This window comes from Cicer arietinum, chromosome 2 (genome assembly GCF_000331145.2).
Source record: "Cicer arietinum cultivar CDC Frontier isolate Library 1 chromosome 2, Cicar.CDCFrontier_v2.0, whole genome shotgun sequence".
NCBI lineage: Eukaryota > Viridiplantae > Streptophyta > Magnoliopsida > Fabales > Fabaceae > Cicer > Cicer arietinum.
Genome location: NC_021161.2, coordinates 49,167,938 through 49,188,753, shown reverse-complemented (window position 1 = coordinate 49,188,753; position 20,816 = coordinate 49,167,938). Strand labels below are relative to the sequence as shown.

General features: G+C 30.8%; 4 protein-coding genes across 5 annotated transcripts; 2 read left to right on the top strand and 2 right to left on the bottom strand.

The window, feature by feature from the left end:
- Positions 1-417: 417 nt before the first annotated feature.
- On the top strand, positions 418-3,007 carry LOC101496385 (uncharacterized). 2 transcript variants are annotated; one of them, XM_004491157.4, is made up of 3 exons: positions 418-572; positions 995-1,958; positions 2,672-3,007. In XM_004491157.4, exons 2-3 carry the CDS (start codon positions 1,020-1,022, stop codon positions 2,675-2,677), a joined length of 945 nt encoding a protein of 314 aa, XP_004491214.1. In that variant the 5' UTR covers positions 418-572; positions 995-1,019; the 3' UTR covers positions 2,678-3,007. The 2 variants fall into 2 exon arrangements, with proteins under 2 accessions (XP_004491214.1, XP_073221652.1); XM_073365551.1 differs by lacking the exon at positions 418-572 and adding an exon at positions 687-792.
- Positions 3,008-3,192: 185 nt separating this feature from the next.
- Positions 3,193-6,179, bottom strand: LOC101496051 (cation/H(+) antiporter 4-like). The gene is made up of 3 exons (XM_004491156.4): positions 5,747-6,179; positions 4,605-5,648; positions 3,193-4,439 (listed from the first exon to the last, which is right to left on the bottom strand). Exons 1-3 carry the CDS (start codon positions 6,050-6,052, stop codon positions 3,327-3,329), a joined length of 2,463 nt encoding a protein of 820 aa, XP_004491213.1. The 5' UTR covers positions 6,053-6,179; the 3' UTR covers positions 3,193-3,326.
- A 1,682-nt stretch (positions 6,180-7,861) lies between these two features.
- LOC101495727 (protein DGS1, mitochondrial) lies at positions 7,862-16,324 on the bottom strand. The gene is made up of 14 exons (XM_004491155.4): positions 16,003-16,324; positions 15,694-15,808; positions 15,216-15,419; positions 14,632-14,769; positions 14,317-14,478; positions 13,406-13,600; positions 12,633-12,733; positions 11,161-11,250; positions 10,420-10,492; positions 9,991-10,019; positions 9,792-9,915; positions 9,454-9,564; positions 8,367-8,467; positions 7,862-8,229 (listed from the first exon to the last, which is right to left on the bottom strand). The coding sequence occupies exons 1-14, from the start codon at positions 16,209-16,211 to the stop codon at positions 8,109-8,111; spliced, it is 1,773 nt and encodes a 590-aa protein (XP_004491212.1). The 5' UTR covers positions 16,212-16,324; the 3' UTR covers positions 7,862-8,108.
- Positions 16,325-18,324: 2,000 nt separating this feature from the next.
- LOC101495399 (cysteine proteinase inhibitor-like) lies at positions 18,325-19,569 on the top strand. Its single transcript, XM_004491154.4, has 3 exons — positions 18,325-18,487; positions 18,809-19,025; positions 19,258-19,569. The coding sequence occupies exons 1-2, from the start codon at positions 18,386-18,388 to the stop codon at positions 19,019-19,021; spliced, it is 315 nt and encodes a 104-aa protein (XP_004491211.1). The 5' UTR covers positions 18,325-18,385; the 3' UTR covers positions 19,022-19,025; positions 19,258-19,569.
- Positions 19,570-20,816: the final 1,247 nt, after the last annotated feature.

Here is a 20,816-nt window from a genome sequence, read left to right as displayed (position 1 = left end):
ATTTTTTAATTAATTTTAATATTTAATATTTTAATATATAAATAAAATTAATAACAATAATAATGCCACGAATGAAAGCGCCACATCATAAAAAAATAGTAAAACATTAAAAAAAATGAAAAATTAATTAATAAAAATAAAAATAAAAACAGTTGTAAAAGTAGAAGACTAAAAATTTATTTTGAATAAAATAGTGGATCAGAAGTCAATTTAAGCTAAATTAAATAAAGGTGGTCGGTGTCTTTTTCTTTCTTTTCCAGTCTTTATCAGACACGTGCAGTATCCATGTGGACCATGCTTTGAAAGTTTATTACTGTTCATCATTTGTACTGATAATAAATAATTAAATGAAAATTAATAAACTAACCAACTTAAACACTTCAATCAACGGTTACCATTGCTCATTTCTTTGTGGCCAATATCTCACCGTTGATTCCCTTCTTATTGAATTTTTATTTTCCTTAACAAAAAAAATTCATTTCACTATTGTTGAATACTTATATAGTGTTTTGCTAATGCTGCTCAAATTTACATTTCCTAATCTCTCTCTCTCATTACTGATCTCATCTAAGGTACTTTCTTTACTTCAACCAAATTTTACACATTTATTTTGGATTTCTGTTATTAAGTATCTTGTGATCTACTCAATTGATTAATCTTTGACTTTATGATTCTTTTGTGTATCATTCATTTTGATTACTGTAAAAAAAACCATGGACAAAAATAAATTACATAATAAGTTGAATGCTAACAAAAATTAGATATTTTTCTAGTATACCATGATATGAAATTGTAAGTTTTGCTGCATTTTTTAGACAATGATGATCTAAAGTTTGTATTTTTAATAATATTTTATTATCTAGGGCTAATGTATCATCTGTATTGATGTGATTCATAGTGTTGGAATGTTTAATTTTGCCAATGATTAATCAGATTTGATGTTTGACTTTATTTGACTTTGATTTGTTGTGTGATTTGATTGGATCTTGGTTAGGGTTAATTTGCTGTACTAATTTGATATGTCGACGTCGGATAAACCGGAAGTGGTGGAACGGGGCATTAAGGAAGATGATAAAGATGATGAGAAGGGTGGATTTATTGAGAAGGTTAAGGATTTCATTCATGACATTGGTGAGAAGATTGAAGAAGTTATTGGATTTGGAAAACCAACTGCAGATGTTAAAGAGATACACATTCCAAAGATTAACCTTCATAAGGTAGACATTGTTGTTGATGTTCTTATTAAGAACCCTAATCCTGTTCCAATTCCTTTGATTGACATCAATTATTTGATTGAGAGTGATGGAAGGAAACTAGTTTCCGGTTTGATACCGGATGCAGGTACTATCCATTCTCATGGTGAGGAAACAGTGAAAATTCCTCTTACTTTGATTTATGATGACATTAAGGAAACATATGCTGATATTAAACCTGGAAGTATTATTCCTTATAGGGTTAAGGTTGATCTTATTTTTGATGTTCCTATCTTGGGAAGGTTTACTTTACCTATAGAGAAAACCGGAGAAATTCCGATTCCGTATAAGCCTGATATTGATATTGACAAGATTCAATTTGAAAAGTTCTCTTTGGAAGAGACGGTTGCGAATCTTCATTTGAAATTGGAAAACAAGAATGATTTTGACTTAGGTCTCAATGCACTTGATTATGAGGTTTGGCTTGGTGATGTTAGCATTGGTGGGGCACAGCTAACTAAATCTGCAAAACTTGAGAAAACTGGAATAACTTACATTGATGTTCCTATTAAATTCAGACCTAAGGATTTTGGTTCTGCACTGTGGGATATGATTAGAGGAAAGGGAACAGGTTACACTATGAAAGGTAACATTGATGTTGATACTCCATTTGGAGCAATGAAATTGCCTATCAGCAAAGTAGGCGGTACTACTCGTCTTAAGAAAAATAGGGAAGATGGAGGTGATGACGACGATGATGATGAGGTATGCAACTATACATATAGATCCATGTTTGTTTGTAGATAACTGCATTTTTTATTGTCGATACTGGAATTTCTTTTCGAAAACAGATGTAGCGAGTGTTTGGAACCACGTTGAAAGCACTCTCACCATGAAAATTACAACATGTAGCTTCAATGTGGGCGTGTGTCCACTGCTGGGAAATGCGGGTCCAAACACTCGCTTAAGTGTAACTTTGGTCAAAATCGTGGTGGCTCAATGTGGTTATGCTAATCCAAACTGACATTTAACTAGACAAATTTAGCTGCTTTTCTAAATTAGCTCTTGTTAATATAACCAAGTTTTTGGGTGAGCATTTGACAAAAATAATTTTGAATGAACTTGATTTTGCAAAATCAATTTGGTTAAAATGATGTTTGAAGTGAAGTGATTTATGTTTGGATGTTTTTTCTATAAAAGCAAGAATGGTGTGATTTTCAACCTAAGACAAACACTACTTTTTATCACGTCTAGTCAAACTGAGGTTAGGAGACAAGTCAACTTTCATTTGTTCGAAAATAAACATATATATATTTTACTAAAATCATATATGAAAGGAGGAAAAATCAATTTTGACACTTTACACCTTGAAACCAAACACGTACTAGAGTAGTTCAACATCTTTTCTTTGCATCTTCTTTAGTATATTGTATTTGCTTGTGTTATAACTTTTGTCTTCAATCTTTTCTTTTTTGCAGGACTGAAATCTGTATCAAGTCATTACTATCTGTTAATTTTATTTACAGCTTATGTTCATTAGTAAGTTAATAATGGAGACTTGGACCTAAAGGCATGATTTCTTAGTTTGATGAACATTTATGTATCTTGAGATATCGAGTAGAAATTCGAATTATGTGATAGTATTGGTGTATACATATATGCTTCAGTCTGGCATGTGTTTTTTACTTGCAGCTGTGTTCTTGTTTGAGTACTTGATCGATGATCATGTCGAGTTTGCGTTATCTTTTGGTGAGATATATGACAATTTGTCAAATTTTCCAGTTTTAAATGTATCTGCCATGTAACTTTATGCATGTGATGTTATGTTATTTAAGCATACTTTAGGGAAGGTGATTTCAATTTTGTGTATTTATAATGATACCTTCAAAACTTGGCTTCAAAATAAGACACCTTCTCATACAACTGCTCTAATGATAATAAAATTTCATAATTGTAATAAATGGACTTGGTATGAAAATAATTGATTTTCACTATTGGATTCAAATAAACTCACATTACAAAATAAATCAATTCAAGAAGTATCTACACTACAGGAATGTGATATAGAATTTTGATGAAAAATTAACTAGAATGAAGCATACAAGAAAAAATTGTGTTGTGTGTAACTGTTCATCATGACTTAGGCATTAGTTGTTGCTGCACAACTAAAATTGATGCTTTGGTATTAGTATCTGGTGAAGCAAGCAAATCTCCAATCACACCTAACTCAGGAAACTCGGTCCAGTCTTCGAGTGCGGCAGTCTGAGGCGATTTCATCCCGTTACGTCTCCCGACTATAAAGAAATCATGTTGGTCTGCTATATCTGTGATGAATGCAGTGGTATCTGAAGTGTTTTCAACATTAACTTTTTCATATGTGACATTATCTACACTACCATAAATTCCCTTAACATCCTTAAGCAACTCATCATCAAGCATAACATCCCAATTAGTGAACTCAGCAGTCTTGTTTGTTGCAACCAAATGATACACAACCAAGTGGTAAGCATCTCCTTTGATTGCCCTTTTAGCCAAACACAATGCTTCTCTATCATCAGGACCCCCCAAAAAAATCAAGGCAATTTGCTTTGTGTTATTAATAATGTTGTTAGAAGAATTGTGTCCTCTATTGACAAGGATTGCTACCGAACACGGTGCCCTTTCAAGAACCTTAGTGTTCACAGACCTTATATTCTCGTCTGCGGATTCAACAGAACCATCTTCCGCCCATCTCCGATGAAAAGGAAGAATGATGATGGATGCAAGTTTGTCCAATGCAAGATAACAAATATCGTCCTGCATGAAGCGGATTGGTGATATAGCTGTGTAGGTACTCGCTGATGCAGTGCCAGCATTGTCGTGTTCGAAAAGATCAAAGGTAACAATGACATCCTCAGAGAAAGTGTGGTGACCCGAACCAACCCTCTCTTGAAGGCGATGTGCGATGAAAACAGGAGTAGATCTTCCAACAAGCTCCAGTAGATGCAAGACATGAACTACCAATGGATTGCTTGTTGTTGGACTGAAAATGTCAAGAACATTCTTGATGGGAGTTATGTGACTTGGTTTGTGGATGCATGAAACTATACGAAGCTCTGAGTTTGGTTTCAAGTTCAAGATGTTCCTTTTTTGATAACCTGCATATTTCTTTGAAGGATCATACAAATACTTCACACCAATACGTGACATGGTTCCCAACACCAACACAGATAAAGTTGAGACAGCTAGTGATTCATTGCTCATTAGCTGCACAATGCATCACAGTGGATAAAATTTAGACTACTTTTATTCAACAAGTAAACAGAGGACTAAAAACATAATTAACCTCCTATGTTTATTTCACATTATATGCATGCATATATGAAGGCATAATATATTGAATAATGGAATATACTGAGTTAAAGTAATTACCATGGCATCATGAAGAAAAACATTGGTGCAAAAATCCACAACACCTTTGCAGCTCAACAAGAGAGCAAGACACATACCATCAGTCTTAGGCATGTTACAATGCCAACAAACTCCAACAGTCAGAAGCATCTTTAACAAATGAACAACAACAATGATGGAAAGCCAAACAGCAATCATCTTTGGACTAATAACAGCACCCATATCAACCTTCATTGCACAACTTGTCACAAAAACAGGTAAAAGAAACCATGAACAAAACAACTCCAACTGCTTAATCAATTCAGTTCCTAATGGAGCACCTTCAGGCACAACAAGACCAAGAATCATGAATCCAGCTAAAACACTTTGGTTTGAAAAAGTTCCTAAAATCCCTGCTCCAAGTGCCATAAGAAAAACAATGCAAGTGTAGATTTTCTTCATTGGTCTACCTTCTGGTGTGTTTCTCACAAACCATTTCATTATCGGACGTCCAAAAAGAGGAAGAAAAACCAAGAAACAAATGTATAAGAAAACTTTATAAAGAGCAGTATTTCCTCCTTTTTGTACACCGTTGTCGTGCGAATCAGTTTTTATGCTGCTAATAAAAGCAGTTCCAATTCCTGAAACAATTGAGTTTAATGCATCCATTACCAAACTTGTTGACAGTGCTAAACGACCAAGTTCTGAATTTAGAATCTCAAGATCAGAGAGTAGAGAAGCTATGACAGGAAAGTAACAACCACTTTGTCCTATCACCATAACTGGAAGATTTTTCGCTTCGAATTCGCCAAGGAAATCTTTCCATTGTGCTAAGAATCTGTAAAAGACGTTGAGACCAAGAAGTGTTGGTATCACAAAGGAACAGAATGCTATTGTCCATGCTTTTCTACCTGTTCTTGTTATCATGCTCACATCCATTTTAACACCATTTAGAAACAGGAAAAATCCATAGCCAACTATGGATATTAAACTTAGAGTATCTTCTGATCCGTAAGGAAACAAAGTGTCTTTTATATGATTCCATGATTTTGAAATCCTTATAGATGGGCCTAGAATAAAACCAGCCTGCAAAATTTCATTTTTTTTTAAACCAAAATTAGTTATCTACATAAGGAATATTAAATGCTAGTTTAGTTTGAAATAAATTGAGAATGATTTATTACCAAGACTTGTGAAACGAAATAGGGTGCCCCAAGACGCTTAAGTAGCAAATGAAGACATTGAGTAATGGCAAAGATTATGACAATTTGCAACTCTAATAATGGCAATGAGGTTACCATAGGTGAGAGGTGTTGAGAACCAGTACCAAAAAATCCATCAGATACAACCTTTGGTGGCATATGAATACAAACATCAATGACTAAAAATCTCAAGTCTCTATCTGACAATGTACTATTAATACTTGCATAAGGGAAAATTGTTCGGTCTAATACTACATCGGTAAAACGTCTAGTGGAATCTGCATCCATCTTTATGTCTCAAAACACAAATAATTATTTGAATTCAATTGAAGACTCAAAGATTGTTACCAAATTATTAATTTAATGAATATGAAGAGTAACAAGATGTGTCTTTAATATAACATTCTTTGGGAACAACACCGTGGTTTTGCATCGGTGTCACATTTTGAACAACAACGTAATGTTAACAAATAATACAACATAATTTAACAGCTTGTTTCTACTGTAACTATAAAATACAACACAAAAACTTTGTTCTCATTAATTTTGATGTTTTGCATTTGAATTTTAATACCTATTTTTATCTGTTTAATTTTCTATTTTAGTTGTACTAAATTTAGGGCAAAATCTATGTAATTAGTTGTCTTCTTGTACTTTTTTTTCAATAAAAGAAAATTCTATTAAAAACCAACCTGACCTAAACTCATATTTGAGTGTCATGTCCTGTTTCTACTATATATGATATATGAGGAGTGTTAGCGAAAGATATTATATTAAAAATTATTAACAATTAAAATAAATAATTAATAATCATAATTCTAGTTCGTGTTGCATATACAAAAGATTTTTTTTTTACACATCACATTGCAAATTATTTAATGTTTTTTCTCCATGTCAATTTAAATGTATTTTTTTATTTAATCATGATGCTTTAAATATCCAAAGTCCAAATGTGTAACTCGTATCTTGCCCGTGTCATCCATAGATAATTCATTAATTAAGATTACTTAATTTAGTAGTTAATAAAAAAGTTACACGTATTTGATGATAAAAATAAAAGTTTTTAAAAGCTAACCAACCTTAATCTTCACTAATTGATTAAATAAAAAAATAATCACATCAACAGCAAACAAGTACACATTTTTTTTGTTTGTTACAGTATCATGTCATGCACACTTGACACTACATAGATTAATCTCCTAAAAAATATCATAACTGATATGTTTGTTTAAGATATTTAAAAAATAATTTTTATCGTATTTTATTTTTATATTCTAATATTTTTTTAAATAAAGTTTTAAATAAAAAATTGATTTGACTAGTTTACCTTAAAATATCCTTATAAGTAATTCATTTATTTGTTATAACTTTTTTTAAATAATAAAACTTTAAAAAATAATTAAAATAAAAAGTTATTTTGAGAAGTTATTCAAAAAAAATCATTTTTGAAATATACATTTTAAAAAGTTTATGATTTTTATCATGTTAAAATCTTTAATAATAAATATCTAAGTTATTGAATGTTAAAATTATTTTTTTTAATCAGTAACATATGAATCTAAAATAACTTCTACTATTTTTAAAAAATAGTAAATTCTCATAAAAATATTTTTTAAAATATAAAGTCAAAATTATTTTATAAAAATTTTAAAAAACGCGGACTCGATACGCAACTATTAAGTTATTAATTTAGTATTCAACTTAATAATATTGATATTCTATCATATCACTTAAAAGATCTTTTATTAAGGTTATAAAAATTTGTCGTGACATTCCATAACTATTTGCTAAAAGTTTTTTTTATTTAGAATAAGTTATATTATGTTTGTTTACCTTAATCAAAATCATTTTAAAAAAAATAATCAATTTTCAAAAATAATTTTTATAAGAACCAACTCAAAATAACGTTTCACTTGAAGTTAATTTAAAATTACTCAAAATAACTTTTGAAGTTAATATTTCTTTCAAAAGCTATATAATAAGCTAATAAAAAATCTTAAGTTATCCATTTTTCTTAGGAAAAAAGTGATTATTTTAAAAACAAATGACAACAACCAAATTTTACGAATTCTCTAACTCATGTGATGAATTTCGATATACGCGGCTTAAAGATCAAAATCTATAAAGGATCCAATGCCCATCGTAACCCAGAAGTACCCAGAGAGTTCATTTGAGTACTCAATTCAGTAACCATCGTTGTGCCTCAGATTATACACAAAAGTATAAGTGATTTTACCACTTGCTACCTAATAAAGCTAGGGCATAGCATCCACAACAAAATTGGGTTTCAAAGGAGCAAGAGAAACATCCTTAACAATTTAGTGCAAGAGTAAACCAAAATTTGCTACCGGCGATTAAGAATTGGAAGTAAGCAGTCGTAGACATTTTCCATGCGTGATGTCACAGTGAGCTTGTATGCAGTTTGCAGGCCAGGTCTAGCCAAATCAATTATATCCTGTCGCAAGCTGTTCGTAATATTTAATGACTTAGCAATGTCAACATTCACATTATGCATGCTTTTTAACGTGCTGAAATACCAAGGGAACATAAATCTAAATCCATTTTACAAGATGGTGACAAAATATAAGAGATTAGAACTAACCAATGCCACTCTCCAGAAGCTTCTGCGTGTCTCTTGACCGAACTGTACAGGCGATCCAAGCTATAAAGCACCAATCCAAACATACATTTTGCTTCTCTCTCCTGTAACGGACATATATTGTTAGTGTTCTATTGTAGGTTAGGAATGCATGTCATTCCAAATTAACTAAGATCTGTTATTGAACCCCACCATTTTCCCCAAATTAAAAAATTTGAGACCCTCTTAGAAAAAATGCTAATAACCATGTTTCATAGGCACAATGAGGTACGTATTCCATACATCAAGAACTTCAACATCCAAGTAAACTATTGGGTGGACTGGTAAAAGAAAATCAGAAGTAGGAATGAGAATAAGCAAATGAATGACCATTGAAAATCCTCCCACATATGCTTGACAAGGGCATGTCAACAGTGTTCATACACTCATAAGTAAAATTAAACATGGAGGATTTAACAAGTCAATGACAATCATCATCATTGTGAAAGTGGGAGTATTTATCACATAATTGAGTAAATCATGCTTGGTGTTCTTTTTTTGAGGATTTGAAAACCAAATCATATGAGATTTTTGAAAGATAAAACTTAGATCTAATTTTTTTTATCTAAACATGAGCTTCTTAAATCAAGCAGTAACGTGTGAATAATGTTACCAACATTAAACAGACTCCACTAGTATGAATAAAGTACTAAACTACAGGAAAAAAATTGTCTGTCATTGTTGGAGTTGAGAACTTGACAGCAAGAATATAAATAACTTGATTTCAGTTTTGTCACTTTCTGAACTAGTGGAGCCACCCAAAGTGGACCAGACCATTTATCAGAGATCCAATGATCATACTTTTCTTTTATTTTACCTCATAATAAAAATTGTTTTTCACTTTACATACTTGGAAGGGGATCCATTTATTTCAAGGAAAGTCATGTCATATTTGTACACGTTCAGTGACTTTTAATGGTTGTTCAATTCATGGAGGGCATAATAAAATCCACCTTCATATGTATTCTTGCACAAAATGATGTGTACTTATAGACTTGAAACTTCATTTAGGGGAGAACTAAATAAAATAAAGTCAGGAAGAGCTTCTTACCAAACCTTGCTCTACATAATTTTGATACTGCATAATCCTTTTCTCAACCTCTACAACAAGTAGCCTCCTTTGAATCCGAGCAATTCTACCCCTTCCCTCAGCTTTTGTATCCTTATTTACCAAAATAGAATATCAGATAAAGTATAACACAGACTTTCGAAAAATCATTAGAAATTAGACAAACTCCGTAAACCTGTTCCCTTTCATTCCAAACAAGATCCACATTCCATGCATTTAATTTAGAGTCAATATAAGGTATCTTAAGTATGGCATCTGGACTCCAACCTACTATAAGTTTGTCTCTTTGTTCAATAAATCAAACAAAAATTGGGAATTACCTGTTTGAACCAGGCCTGTACTAACATAATGAGTAAAAGGGAGAGAAAGAAGGCAGGTAACGCAGCCAGAATAGCAAAGTTGATTTCATTTGCCCGTAGAATTTGATTCAGCTCCAGCATTGCACTGACCAAAATATCACTGTGAGGAACTAATACAATGTGAAATATTCATATAAATATTCAGAATTGAAAAACTCACGTCTCAATATCCAGTTTCAGCTTCTGAACCTGTAACAGTGAGTAGTTGTAGTTATGTTAAACCAATGTACTAAACAGATGTTGTGATGTAGATTAGTTATTAAGTTTAATTATTTATTTGGGATTTTTAAGATGAGATTATTTATTTTTATTTAGTATTAAGGGATTGTATTCTATTTTAAATTATCTAATCCCAGCTTAAAAATATAGGAATCTACTAGGTTGTTTAACCTTTATTGGGTCTATAAATAGGTCTGTGAAAACTTGAAGACTCTTTTAATGATTAATTGTTTACACTTCTTTATTCAGAGTGTATCCTAGTTTTGAATCAAAGGAGCACTCTCTACACCTAAACAAGTATGATTTATAAGAGGAGCCCTCTTGAATATCTACCCCATATCAGTAAGCTGTATCATTTGAATTACATTACCTGAATAAGCATAGCTCGAGCCAGCTCTCCACTGAGAAGGTTTTGAATAGGATGCATTAGTTCCTTCTCATATCTACATTTATACATAAAATAGATTAGATCATACCACTTCGGCTAAACACTAGTATTATAAGAATCAAAGTGATAACTACAAATAGAGAATCTAAATTCTCTCTTTCTTGCAATTAGATAATGTAGAGAGGACCAGTATAAAAATAATAATTTCCAGTACATGACGGTGAATTTCCAAACATCATAAATCAATTCAACTTAAAACTTTTTATTCAAAAACAGACAGGGAGCTCAGATTGTTCTAACTAGCACATCTTAAAAACTTTTAAGGCACAGTGCATACATAAAATTATGTCTAAGGAAGCTCCCCTATTTATTACTACAATCATCTAATGTCAATGCCAAAATCAATTGCTCTTTATGAAACAACTAACATATAGTAGGCAGTGCCTTCACACCCCACTCCCATCAAAGTAATTGGCATGGAGATTGGAGACCCATTTTGATGCTAAATCCAGAAAACAACCAAGCTATTACCAAACATAGAATGAACCCTATAGTTATAATGTCATGGAAAACTGCTAACTGCCAGATCCATACATCTACTTTAACACTTCAAACTCAATTTCACAATTACCAAATTACTATCTTACCACCATACGTAGAGACAGCTGAAAAGTGAAATATTACAATTAACAATGAATATGAAAAGTGAAAACCTTAAATCACCTGTCCATGACTATCTCAAGCATTTCCTGATCTGAGGCATTCACTGGAAATTTCTGACCCTTTGTCTGCTCACTGAAAGCCAACAACATTCTGCACAGAAATTTCAAGATGTTATTACAAAGAAAGCGAAATCTATGCGATTAGCATGCCTTTGAATTATCATGTAAATAAACTACTTTGGTCAGAAAGTGATATCCACGATTAGGTGCTGATACAAGTTGAATCATAAAGAAATAATTCATTAATTGATACTTTGAAGGAAATTTATCTCTAGAGTGTCCTTGCTTCTGGTCGCTGGATAAACATGGCTGATAGTGATAACAGTTAACAAATATTGAATTATATTACGACATCCCACATATGGTAAAAATAAATGGTCGAAAACATTCTAAAATGATTACAGTAGGTAACCGTAGAACATCATGTGCCCAAATTAGAAAAATTAGGGTTCATTTACTTTGTGAAAATATTTCTTATTTTCATTTCCTAAAATTTGTGTTAATTTTACTTGTTAATAAGGAGGTAAAGAGACTTTTGATGTCAACAATTGTCTACATTTTTAAAAACAATGAAAATGTCAAAAAATTATTTTCATTATTTCCAAAAATGCATCTTCTTATGCGTACTAATCTCTAATAACATATATTGATTGTATACTGGGTTTCCTTCGTAACAGGGTGCTTCTGAATCTTGTAAATTTAAAAATTATCTATTTTTTATCAGTAGTTACTTTTTTTTTTAGAATTTGATTAAACTATTATATCTTATCTTATGGTCACATATACATTGATAGCATAAATAATAATAAGCAATTTTGTATAAAAGTTTATGAAAATAACTTTGACAGAAGAATGATACTACTCCATACTCAAATATATGCAAAAGTAGGGTAAAAAAGAAAGTTGATGTATATCTAGTTCAAAATTTGGACCAGATATATTAGTTTTCTTTTATCCTACTTTTGCTTATATTTGAGACTAGAGGGAGTATGGTTTTACTTTCTTTAAAAAATACTCCTAAGGGTTGGCAGTACATATAATTAGAAAAGGCAACAACCACTGTAACAAAACTCATGATAAATAATGAATTCTTATTTTTAAGGTGAATTCATTACCAACATATATATATATATATATATATATATATATATATATATTGTTAAATAAGAAGAAGAGTATTGAGAGACATGTTGAATAACCCGTGTGTTTCAACTACACATAAGAAGTTCTTTATATAGACTATGAGTATTAAACAAACATAATGACAGGAATACTAATAGACAGCAATACTAACGGACAGGAATACTTACAACCTATCTAATTATTTACATTCTAATATAATATTTTAACATATATATATAACTGTAAACGGTTATGCTAAAAAATGTAATGTGCATGTAGGTTGTATACAAGAGTTATTATTCAAATTCAAATCTAGAACAAATGAAGACAGTGTATTTGAAAACCAATAACCTGTGCAATGAGTTGGAAGTCAACCGCACCTCTTCAAGGTCCATAATACCTTGATGCCTCTTCCTGAACGTCTCAAAAAGTTCATCTCTGATGGCCAAAATCTGGACAACGGTTGCATCAGAATATATATGATATATGATGTGAAACAAATAAAGTGGCTCAGCAGTAAAACAAATTTCATGGTTGTTTTGCAACTTGATAGGGATTCCTTTGAAGGACATTTTTACTACAATTGGAGGCTTTAAGAGTTCAGACAATTTTAGTTGGATGAATACTAGAAGAATACTAATAGAATATAACAATTGTAGGTTTAACTTAAAACAAGAAATAACACTGTTTTAGTTTTAAATGTTAATCGACCTTATCTACCTAGTACCTAGTGCTTTCTAAGTCATCTACTAGACAATATCAAGCCTTATATGATTCCATCCTGTGTTGATTTGAAAACCTCAGTAATAATAGTATTAGTATATGGTTTATAAAATAGGAGTGAAGAGGTAGGGAGAAAAAAGATATAAGAAACAGAAAATCAGTCCATTGCTCATGGAAAATAGTCTTTTAGTTATTCTACTTTGTTAATGGTAACTATTAACAGATTTTTATGAGCACAATGAGGTCGGGAATATTGAACAATGATAGCCACACCTCCTATCTCGTCAGGATATGAAAAGTTCATGTCCTCTTCATTTTGTCCAACATTATGTTCTCATGGACCAGGGGGGAAAACGAAAAAGGAATGCAACTCTAGTAAATAAAGAAGAAGAAAAATGTACCGGTTGTTCTACATGATCCTTAAAAAAGCCAACTGTTGAGTCCTTTGCTTCATGAATCCAATTATCAAGATCAGAACTTCCCATCACACTACTATGCCGTAAGAGCCAAAGGGAGCATAATGAGAGACCAACGGCACCACATGCATAGTGGACCCAATGTTGGGTTATTTTTTTTGGCTTTCTATGTTTGAAAACCTGAAATAAATATAAAAAAAACCATAAAACTGCATCTTGAATTTTAAACTACTTACCAAGTATAAGCCAACAAAAATAGAAATCAATTTGTATTATTAAAACAACAATTGGTTTGAATGTTCAACTTCAGAACCTCCGTAAATGATTAAATCCAAAAAATATGGTGAAAGTAAGACAAGCCATAGTAATTGACTCCAGTCAAGGCAATTTTTCCACTCCAAATACCCAATGAGGAAGTTCCAAGGAGGGTTGGGAGATGGGAGAGACTTGTTACTGTTGCAAGTTAGTTATTCTGTTAGCAGGATTACTGTAACAACCTTACCAAACTAGTAACTGTCAGTAACTGTGACTTGCTCATCTATAAAAAGGAGCACCCACAGTTGAATGAATCACACACAGAATAACATTTTACATTTCAGTTCTCCAAATCCCCAAGTTCTGAAATTCTATCTCTCAACTTTTCTCAAAAACCTAGCACTGTAATATGGTATCAGAGCCTAATATATTATATACCCAGCCATGGCTTCTGAAAATCCTCCACCTTCCCTACCTCCAACCTCATTGAAGATGGCTCTGTATTAAAAACACTAGAAGATTAAGGTCACGAAGAGAGCTCTAACATACAATAAATTTTCCAACAACTATATGCATCTAGGTAAAAAATTCTAACAGCCAATTTTTCACAAAAAATTAATACATAAGACAGAAGCTCTTACAAGGAAACATATGTAAGATTCCAGCTTGTCTAAATTCTGATAAACAGAATTGATAGCATCTCTGATTTCACAATCTGTCCATTGGGACCCTTCGTGATTTATTTCTGGCAGCTTCTCAAACAGCAGGGGAGTCGAATAAGTCCCATCAACAGATGAATCACTCTGAAAAGTAGAAAATGTCAATTCTGGAAATAGGCACCAATTCAGGTTTGCTTTAACAAAACATGGTTCAGAGAGATAAGATGCGTGAAGGAAAACATAGAGATGAAAGTAAAAGGAAAAAACGATGCAACTGCTTTCTTTATTTGTGAGAACCTGACGCGTTGCATGTAGATGTCCAATTGAAGCTTCTAATGTTGAGAACAAATCATTAATTGTAACCAACAATGGGGGAAGCTTATTCTCTGGATCTGTTATTAACTGCTCTCCAACTCTATCAACTTCCACATATATCTGAGCATGAAATTTCAATTTTATAAGTAATATCAGTAAATTATATTGGCATTTATCAAAGTTAAGTTGACTAGCAACTTTATAAAAAAAAAAATGAATTTTCTAGAAATGAATTATTCGATTAATGTTGCATTCATTCATCATTTGTCTAATTTTCCAAAATCATGTAACATGCCAGAAGACCTTGAATTTTATTCCACAGGTCCATTAAAGAATTCTAGGTTAATCAAATTAAAAGAAGCAGGTGATACAAGGCATATACCTAAGACATAACAAAATACAACACAATCGTAATCATTCCAAATTTCCTCTTTACAAATGAGATGACTAACATCAGTGTCACAAAAAACACACTACAATAAACAATGATTACATAAAGCAAAATGTATTCATACTAATCAGAAAACACTAACAAACAAGGAAACAATAAGCCAACTGAAGCAAACCTGAGCCAAGAATATCGCCAGTGAAGATCTTAAGCAACTGAGAACAGTTACTCTCTCATCAATGTAAACAGATGCAGATTGACATAGATGCTGTAAGGAAGAACCTTGAGCAGCACGGCCGCGCAACAATTTTACAGTCTCACCAATAAAAGCACTGGGACCTCTCTCAAAAACCATGAAATAAGCTTTCCTATTATCTGATTTCTGAACACAAAAAATAAAAAAACAAACAATCACTATTACTATGAGTATGAGTATTTTCATATGTAGCACCACACTTGAGATTGAAGGCATGTCCAATATTTGACACCGACACGAAGAACATTGTCACGTATAATTACATTAAATCACTACAAATTGATCAAAACATGCAGATATTCACAGTGTTTCATAGATATTCACAACTTACATACATACATGGAACCAAAACATGCAGATAATACCGATACCGAATAAGGAAGAAAAACGAAAACAAAACCTCGGCTCTGGATTGCCAAAACTGGAGATTCTTCTGAATGCTATGCAAATTGATCAAAACACGTTCTAATACATCTTCCAAAACAGCGTGAACTCTAGACGCGTTCGAATTGTTCCTGAAAATGAAAACCGTCAAATAAACACTTCAAAAACCCTAACATTAACTTCGCATGAAAAAATAAACAGTGTAATGATGAAAATCAAATCGCAAACAGCATATAAGCACGAATAACGAATTGATTCGTTTTTGTTTATACATTTCATTAGTGATTATGTTTTGAATAAAGTGAGAGATGAAAAATGAGCGTACATAGAAGAGTCGAGGGAGTGGGAAGGTAAGGGAAGAGGGAGACATTCTCGACGGCGGGATGATCTGAATGGAGAAGTGAGGTTTGAGAGGAAGTTTGTAGGAGAGAATAAATGGAAAGCGGAGAGTCGATTACGGAGGAAATCGGAGTAGAAGAGAGAGAGGAGGTTTTTGTTAGCGGAGGATTCCGCTTCCGATGGTATAACCGCCATGTCAACCAACCACCGTTGTAACTTCCAAGCTTTGCGGTTTTTGGAGCAGCGAATTTTGTATACCGCTGTACCCGCTTACTGTAGTAAGAACTACTCCGCCCAAAATTGAATAGGCCAATCAGTTTTACAAAATGTTATTAAAATTTATTGAACTATTTACCGACTCTAGGTTGTAATTAATTTATGTAAAAATAATTAAATATTTTTATTGTGATTTGATTTTTATTATAAATACTTTTAAAGAGTAACAAAATTTACACTCATTAAATTACAATAATGTATTTTGTAAATTATCTAACTTCACTCTACTTAAATATAGTATAACATAGCAAAATAAATAATTTTTATTTGTTGTTAACTTAAAATAGTTTTACACTTACAATGTATCTCTATTCCAATTATTTTTAAATTTTTATCGTAATTATATCAAAAAATTCGTAATTATATCAAAAATAACAATTAAAAAGAATGTAACGTGCTAAATATAAATAATTGTAATATGATGATACAATACAAAAGATTATATTCCTTATTGTTCCTAAAATTAAACTTTAGTAAAAGATCATCATAAATTCTACATTACTACATTAGAGGTTGTGATAAATAAACATTTACGCATTGTTAGACACTAAATGATTTGATGTGATAAATAAACATTTATATATTTATATATTGTTAGAGAATAAATTTTATATGAAATTTATAAGTACGAATTATTTAAATTTTGAGATTATAATTTAGAATTTGCTAGAAGTATATAAATTTATTATTACATATAAGTTTTCAATAATGTGACATTATTGTAAGATTTATGTAAAGATTAGTACGGTCATTTCACTATCTTTAATAGATATTATGGTATGAATTGTTATAGTTAGCATGTGTAATTTTATTTACTATTAGGATTTAAAATTTTAAATACTATTTTGCCTATTCAATCGCCCAAAATTTGATAGTTTTGTTTTTCATCTGAAAATAATTAAATTTGATATGATGATTTGAATGGAAGGATGGAAAGCCTCTAATGTGTGGTTTATGATGATCACTCATATTTGTTTAAGATCAAATAGTTTTACAATATATTATTTTGGTATTCTTCAGATCAAATTTCGTATTCCCTCTTTGACTTTCTTATTTTGAATAATATTAAAATTAAAATAAATTCCATCTCTCTATAGCAAAAATAAAACTTATATAACTTTACATCTTATTATTATGTCAAAGTTATTTCAAATGCTACACTTACAATGATGATGTCAGAGGCAACTCAACTAAATAGAACAAATGTACATGTTCTTTTTTAACCCCCCACAAAGAAAGATATAAATACCATTGAATTGCTAGATGAGACAAAACTTTTGCAGAAAATTTCTTATCATAAAAAAATATATTTAAGTCCTGAAGCCATGGATGAAATATGTACAGAGAAAAAGATATATGCATTGTCAAAATATAACAGTTTTACGGCAATATTCAATAGTAATTATATATTTTGTCAAATCACTCAATTTTATTTCATATAGTCTAAAAATTAAATAGATGGTTTTGATAAATGTTAAATATAAAATTAATTTATATGGACAGTAAATATCCATTAAAATATATATATATTTTGTTAATTTTCCAACTCACCAAAAATATCTCATTTGAATGAAGCACGCGTTAAATGAAAAACAAGTAACCAAAAATATAAAATTAATAAGTTTTTGCTCATAGAGTCATAGTTTGAATGAAGTCTTTAATCATAAAACTCATTGAATTAAACATTTTTTGTAGATCAAGCTAAGTTTAATTAATATTTAAAACAAGTGTAAATATCTAACTCATCAACCATCCATATTTTTAGTATCAAATCTAATAATGATTTGCCGGTAATCATTTTGAATAATGAGAAAGAACTCCCCCATGTTACTACTCTTTGAATCCCAACACTTTATCTTAAATGTTGAATAATGAAATGATGGTTGACCATATGATAAAATGTAATTAGAAGAATATTCTATTAGTAATACGTAGCGTAAGAAATCTAAACAATATCAAAGCGCCAAACTTGACTAATCTAATCTAAAGGCTTTTTCTAGTTTTTATGCAACTCTATAAATAGAACAACCACACACAACATAGGAAAGACACACACACACATCGAAGAAAAAGAAAGAAAAAAAAAATTATTAATGGCAACTCTAGGTGGTATTACTGAGGTGGAATATACACAGAACAGCGTTGAAATCGACAACCTTGCTCTCTTTGCTGTTCAAGACCACAACATCAAACAGGTTTTTTTTTTTAAAAAAAAAAATTTGTTCTTCCTCTGTTTTGTTTCTTAGGTGAAATCTAGTCTAGAACAAAGTGAACTTTACAACTTTAATATCATGATTTATGTTAAATTCGTACTGGGTCAAAAGTTGGCTTAATTAGTTTGTTTTGAAGTTCTAACTTGTAACATAATTAGTTAATTATTAGACTACATGACTCAAAAAAAAAAAAAAAAAACTCTTTTTTATAGGAAGAAATTAAACGTTTATCTAACTAATTTTAATTTATTGGATATTATTTATCTCTTTATGAAGTTAATTAAATTGTTGATGCTTATGTAGAATGCAGTTCTGGAATTTGTGAGGGTGTTAAGTGCAAAGAAGCAAGTGGTTTCTGGAACCTTGTACTACATCACTTTGGAGACAAAGGATGGTGATAAGCAAAAGGTGTATGAAGCCAAAGTTTTGGAAAAGCCATGGTTGAACTTCAAGGAGGTGCAGGAATTTAAGCTTGTTAGTGACAATGATGATGCTCCTTCTGTGTCTAGCACTTAGCTAGGTAATTTGGTGTGGAATATGTCAATACTAATAACTTCTTTAGTACTACTGATGTAATAATATTATATGATTTTGAATTAAAAAAAAAGAACTTAGGATGAAAAATATTGTTTCATATTTGATCTATTGTAAAGCATGAAAGTAGCTTACATGATTTGAAATGTTATATATGCCCCTTTATGTCTATGGGTATGTTTGGATTAATTGTTACCTTTTTTCTTTGATTTTTTCAGGTTACTAAATGTCATGCTTTGCTAGGTTGGCCATGGTGCAAATATCAGGATATCAAATATATATTATGTGTGTATATGTTGAATAATGATGCATACATTTGGCATCTAATATGTGCAATAACTCATGTCTATTGTGCTTCAATTTAACCTTCTATTTGATTGCTTTTTATGGTAGATATTGTCATTCGTTCAGGTCGGAGATTTGCCAAGTCAATTGATGTTTGTAAATAGTTTGTGAAATAATCGAGGTTGTATTTGACTTTGATAATAAGTGTTTTATATTATTACAAAGTAAACTATTATTTTGTCTTATTTAACATATCGATATCATTTCAGTTTATAACAAAAAATTTATATTAGCTTAAGTAGGTAAAATGTTCGTCATTTTAGTATTTGACATTAACTTTTCAGTTAGTCATATTGAGTGAGTGAAATGTACGTGGCTGAGTGATGTGTTAAACTCTTTCTCTTACATGGGTCTAATGAATAAGCAAGGATAAAATTGACATTAAATTTAAACAATAAAAAAAAGTTTTAAATGAAATTTTTTATTTATTTTCTCTCATTCTTTTATCTTTTCTCTTTTCTTTTCCCTATAATTACATTTTCTCTCATTTCCTCTCCCTTCATCAAACTTAATAAATTTTTACATACAAAGATCACTCTCACTATAAGTTATCATTTTCATGGACTATAATGGCACTATGTGTTATTTTTGAGGACCATTGTGATTGTATTCGTAACTTTACAATCCATTTAGATTTTATAACACTTACCCTTGAAATAATACAAAACACATTAACAATATGAAAGAACATAAAATATTTCGATTCAAACACTTCATATGGAGATTGAGAGGAACTGAATTCAGATGGAGTGTTCAAGTTCAAGGTTAATACCAAACTTGATTCTATCGCGTTTGAAATAAAAGATGTATAAAACACTTGTAATTGGTGTATTTATCATGCAAATGTTTTAAAATGTGTGTTCATTCATTTTGATAAAAGACCATTGAAGTAAGCCATTGTCATGAAAATAAGAAAAAATGTTTCTTAAGGAATATGTATTTCCATAAATAATGAAAACAATTTTTTGATATTTTCTTTATTTATATAAATGTAGATAAGTGTTCAATTTAAAAAGTTTCTTATCTATTTATTAATCAGTAAAATTAACACAAATTTTAAAAAATAAAAACAATTATTTTTTTGAAGTACCTAATATTTCCACTTTGAGCCTCTAAACTAAGGTAGTGAGAAGTCTATTTTAATACACCCTGATCCTCCTAATTAACTAATGTGAATTTTTCTAACACTACTTGTTTACTCTTTTAAGAGTCAATTTTAATTCTCTTTCAGAACTTTCTAATGATTAAGCATGCCAAAATAAGTTTATCTACGTTTCTAATTTCTTCATTAATCCTTTTATTTAAGCCAAATAATTGAACCCTACAAAAATAAACCTAATGATTATCATAATATTCTATTTGTATTATAATATATTAAAAGATTCTTATAAACCATTGTAATGACATATCATTCAACTTTGTCACATAATTT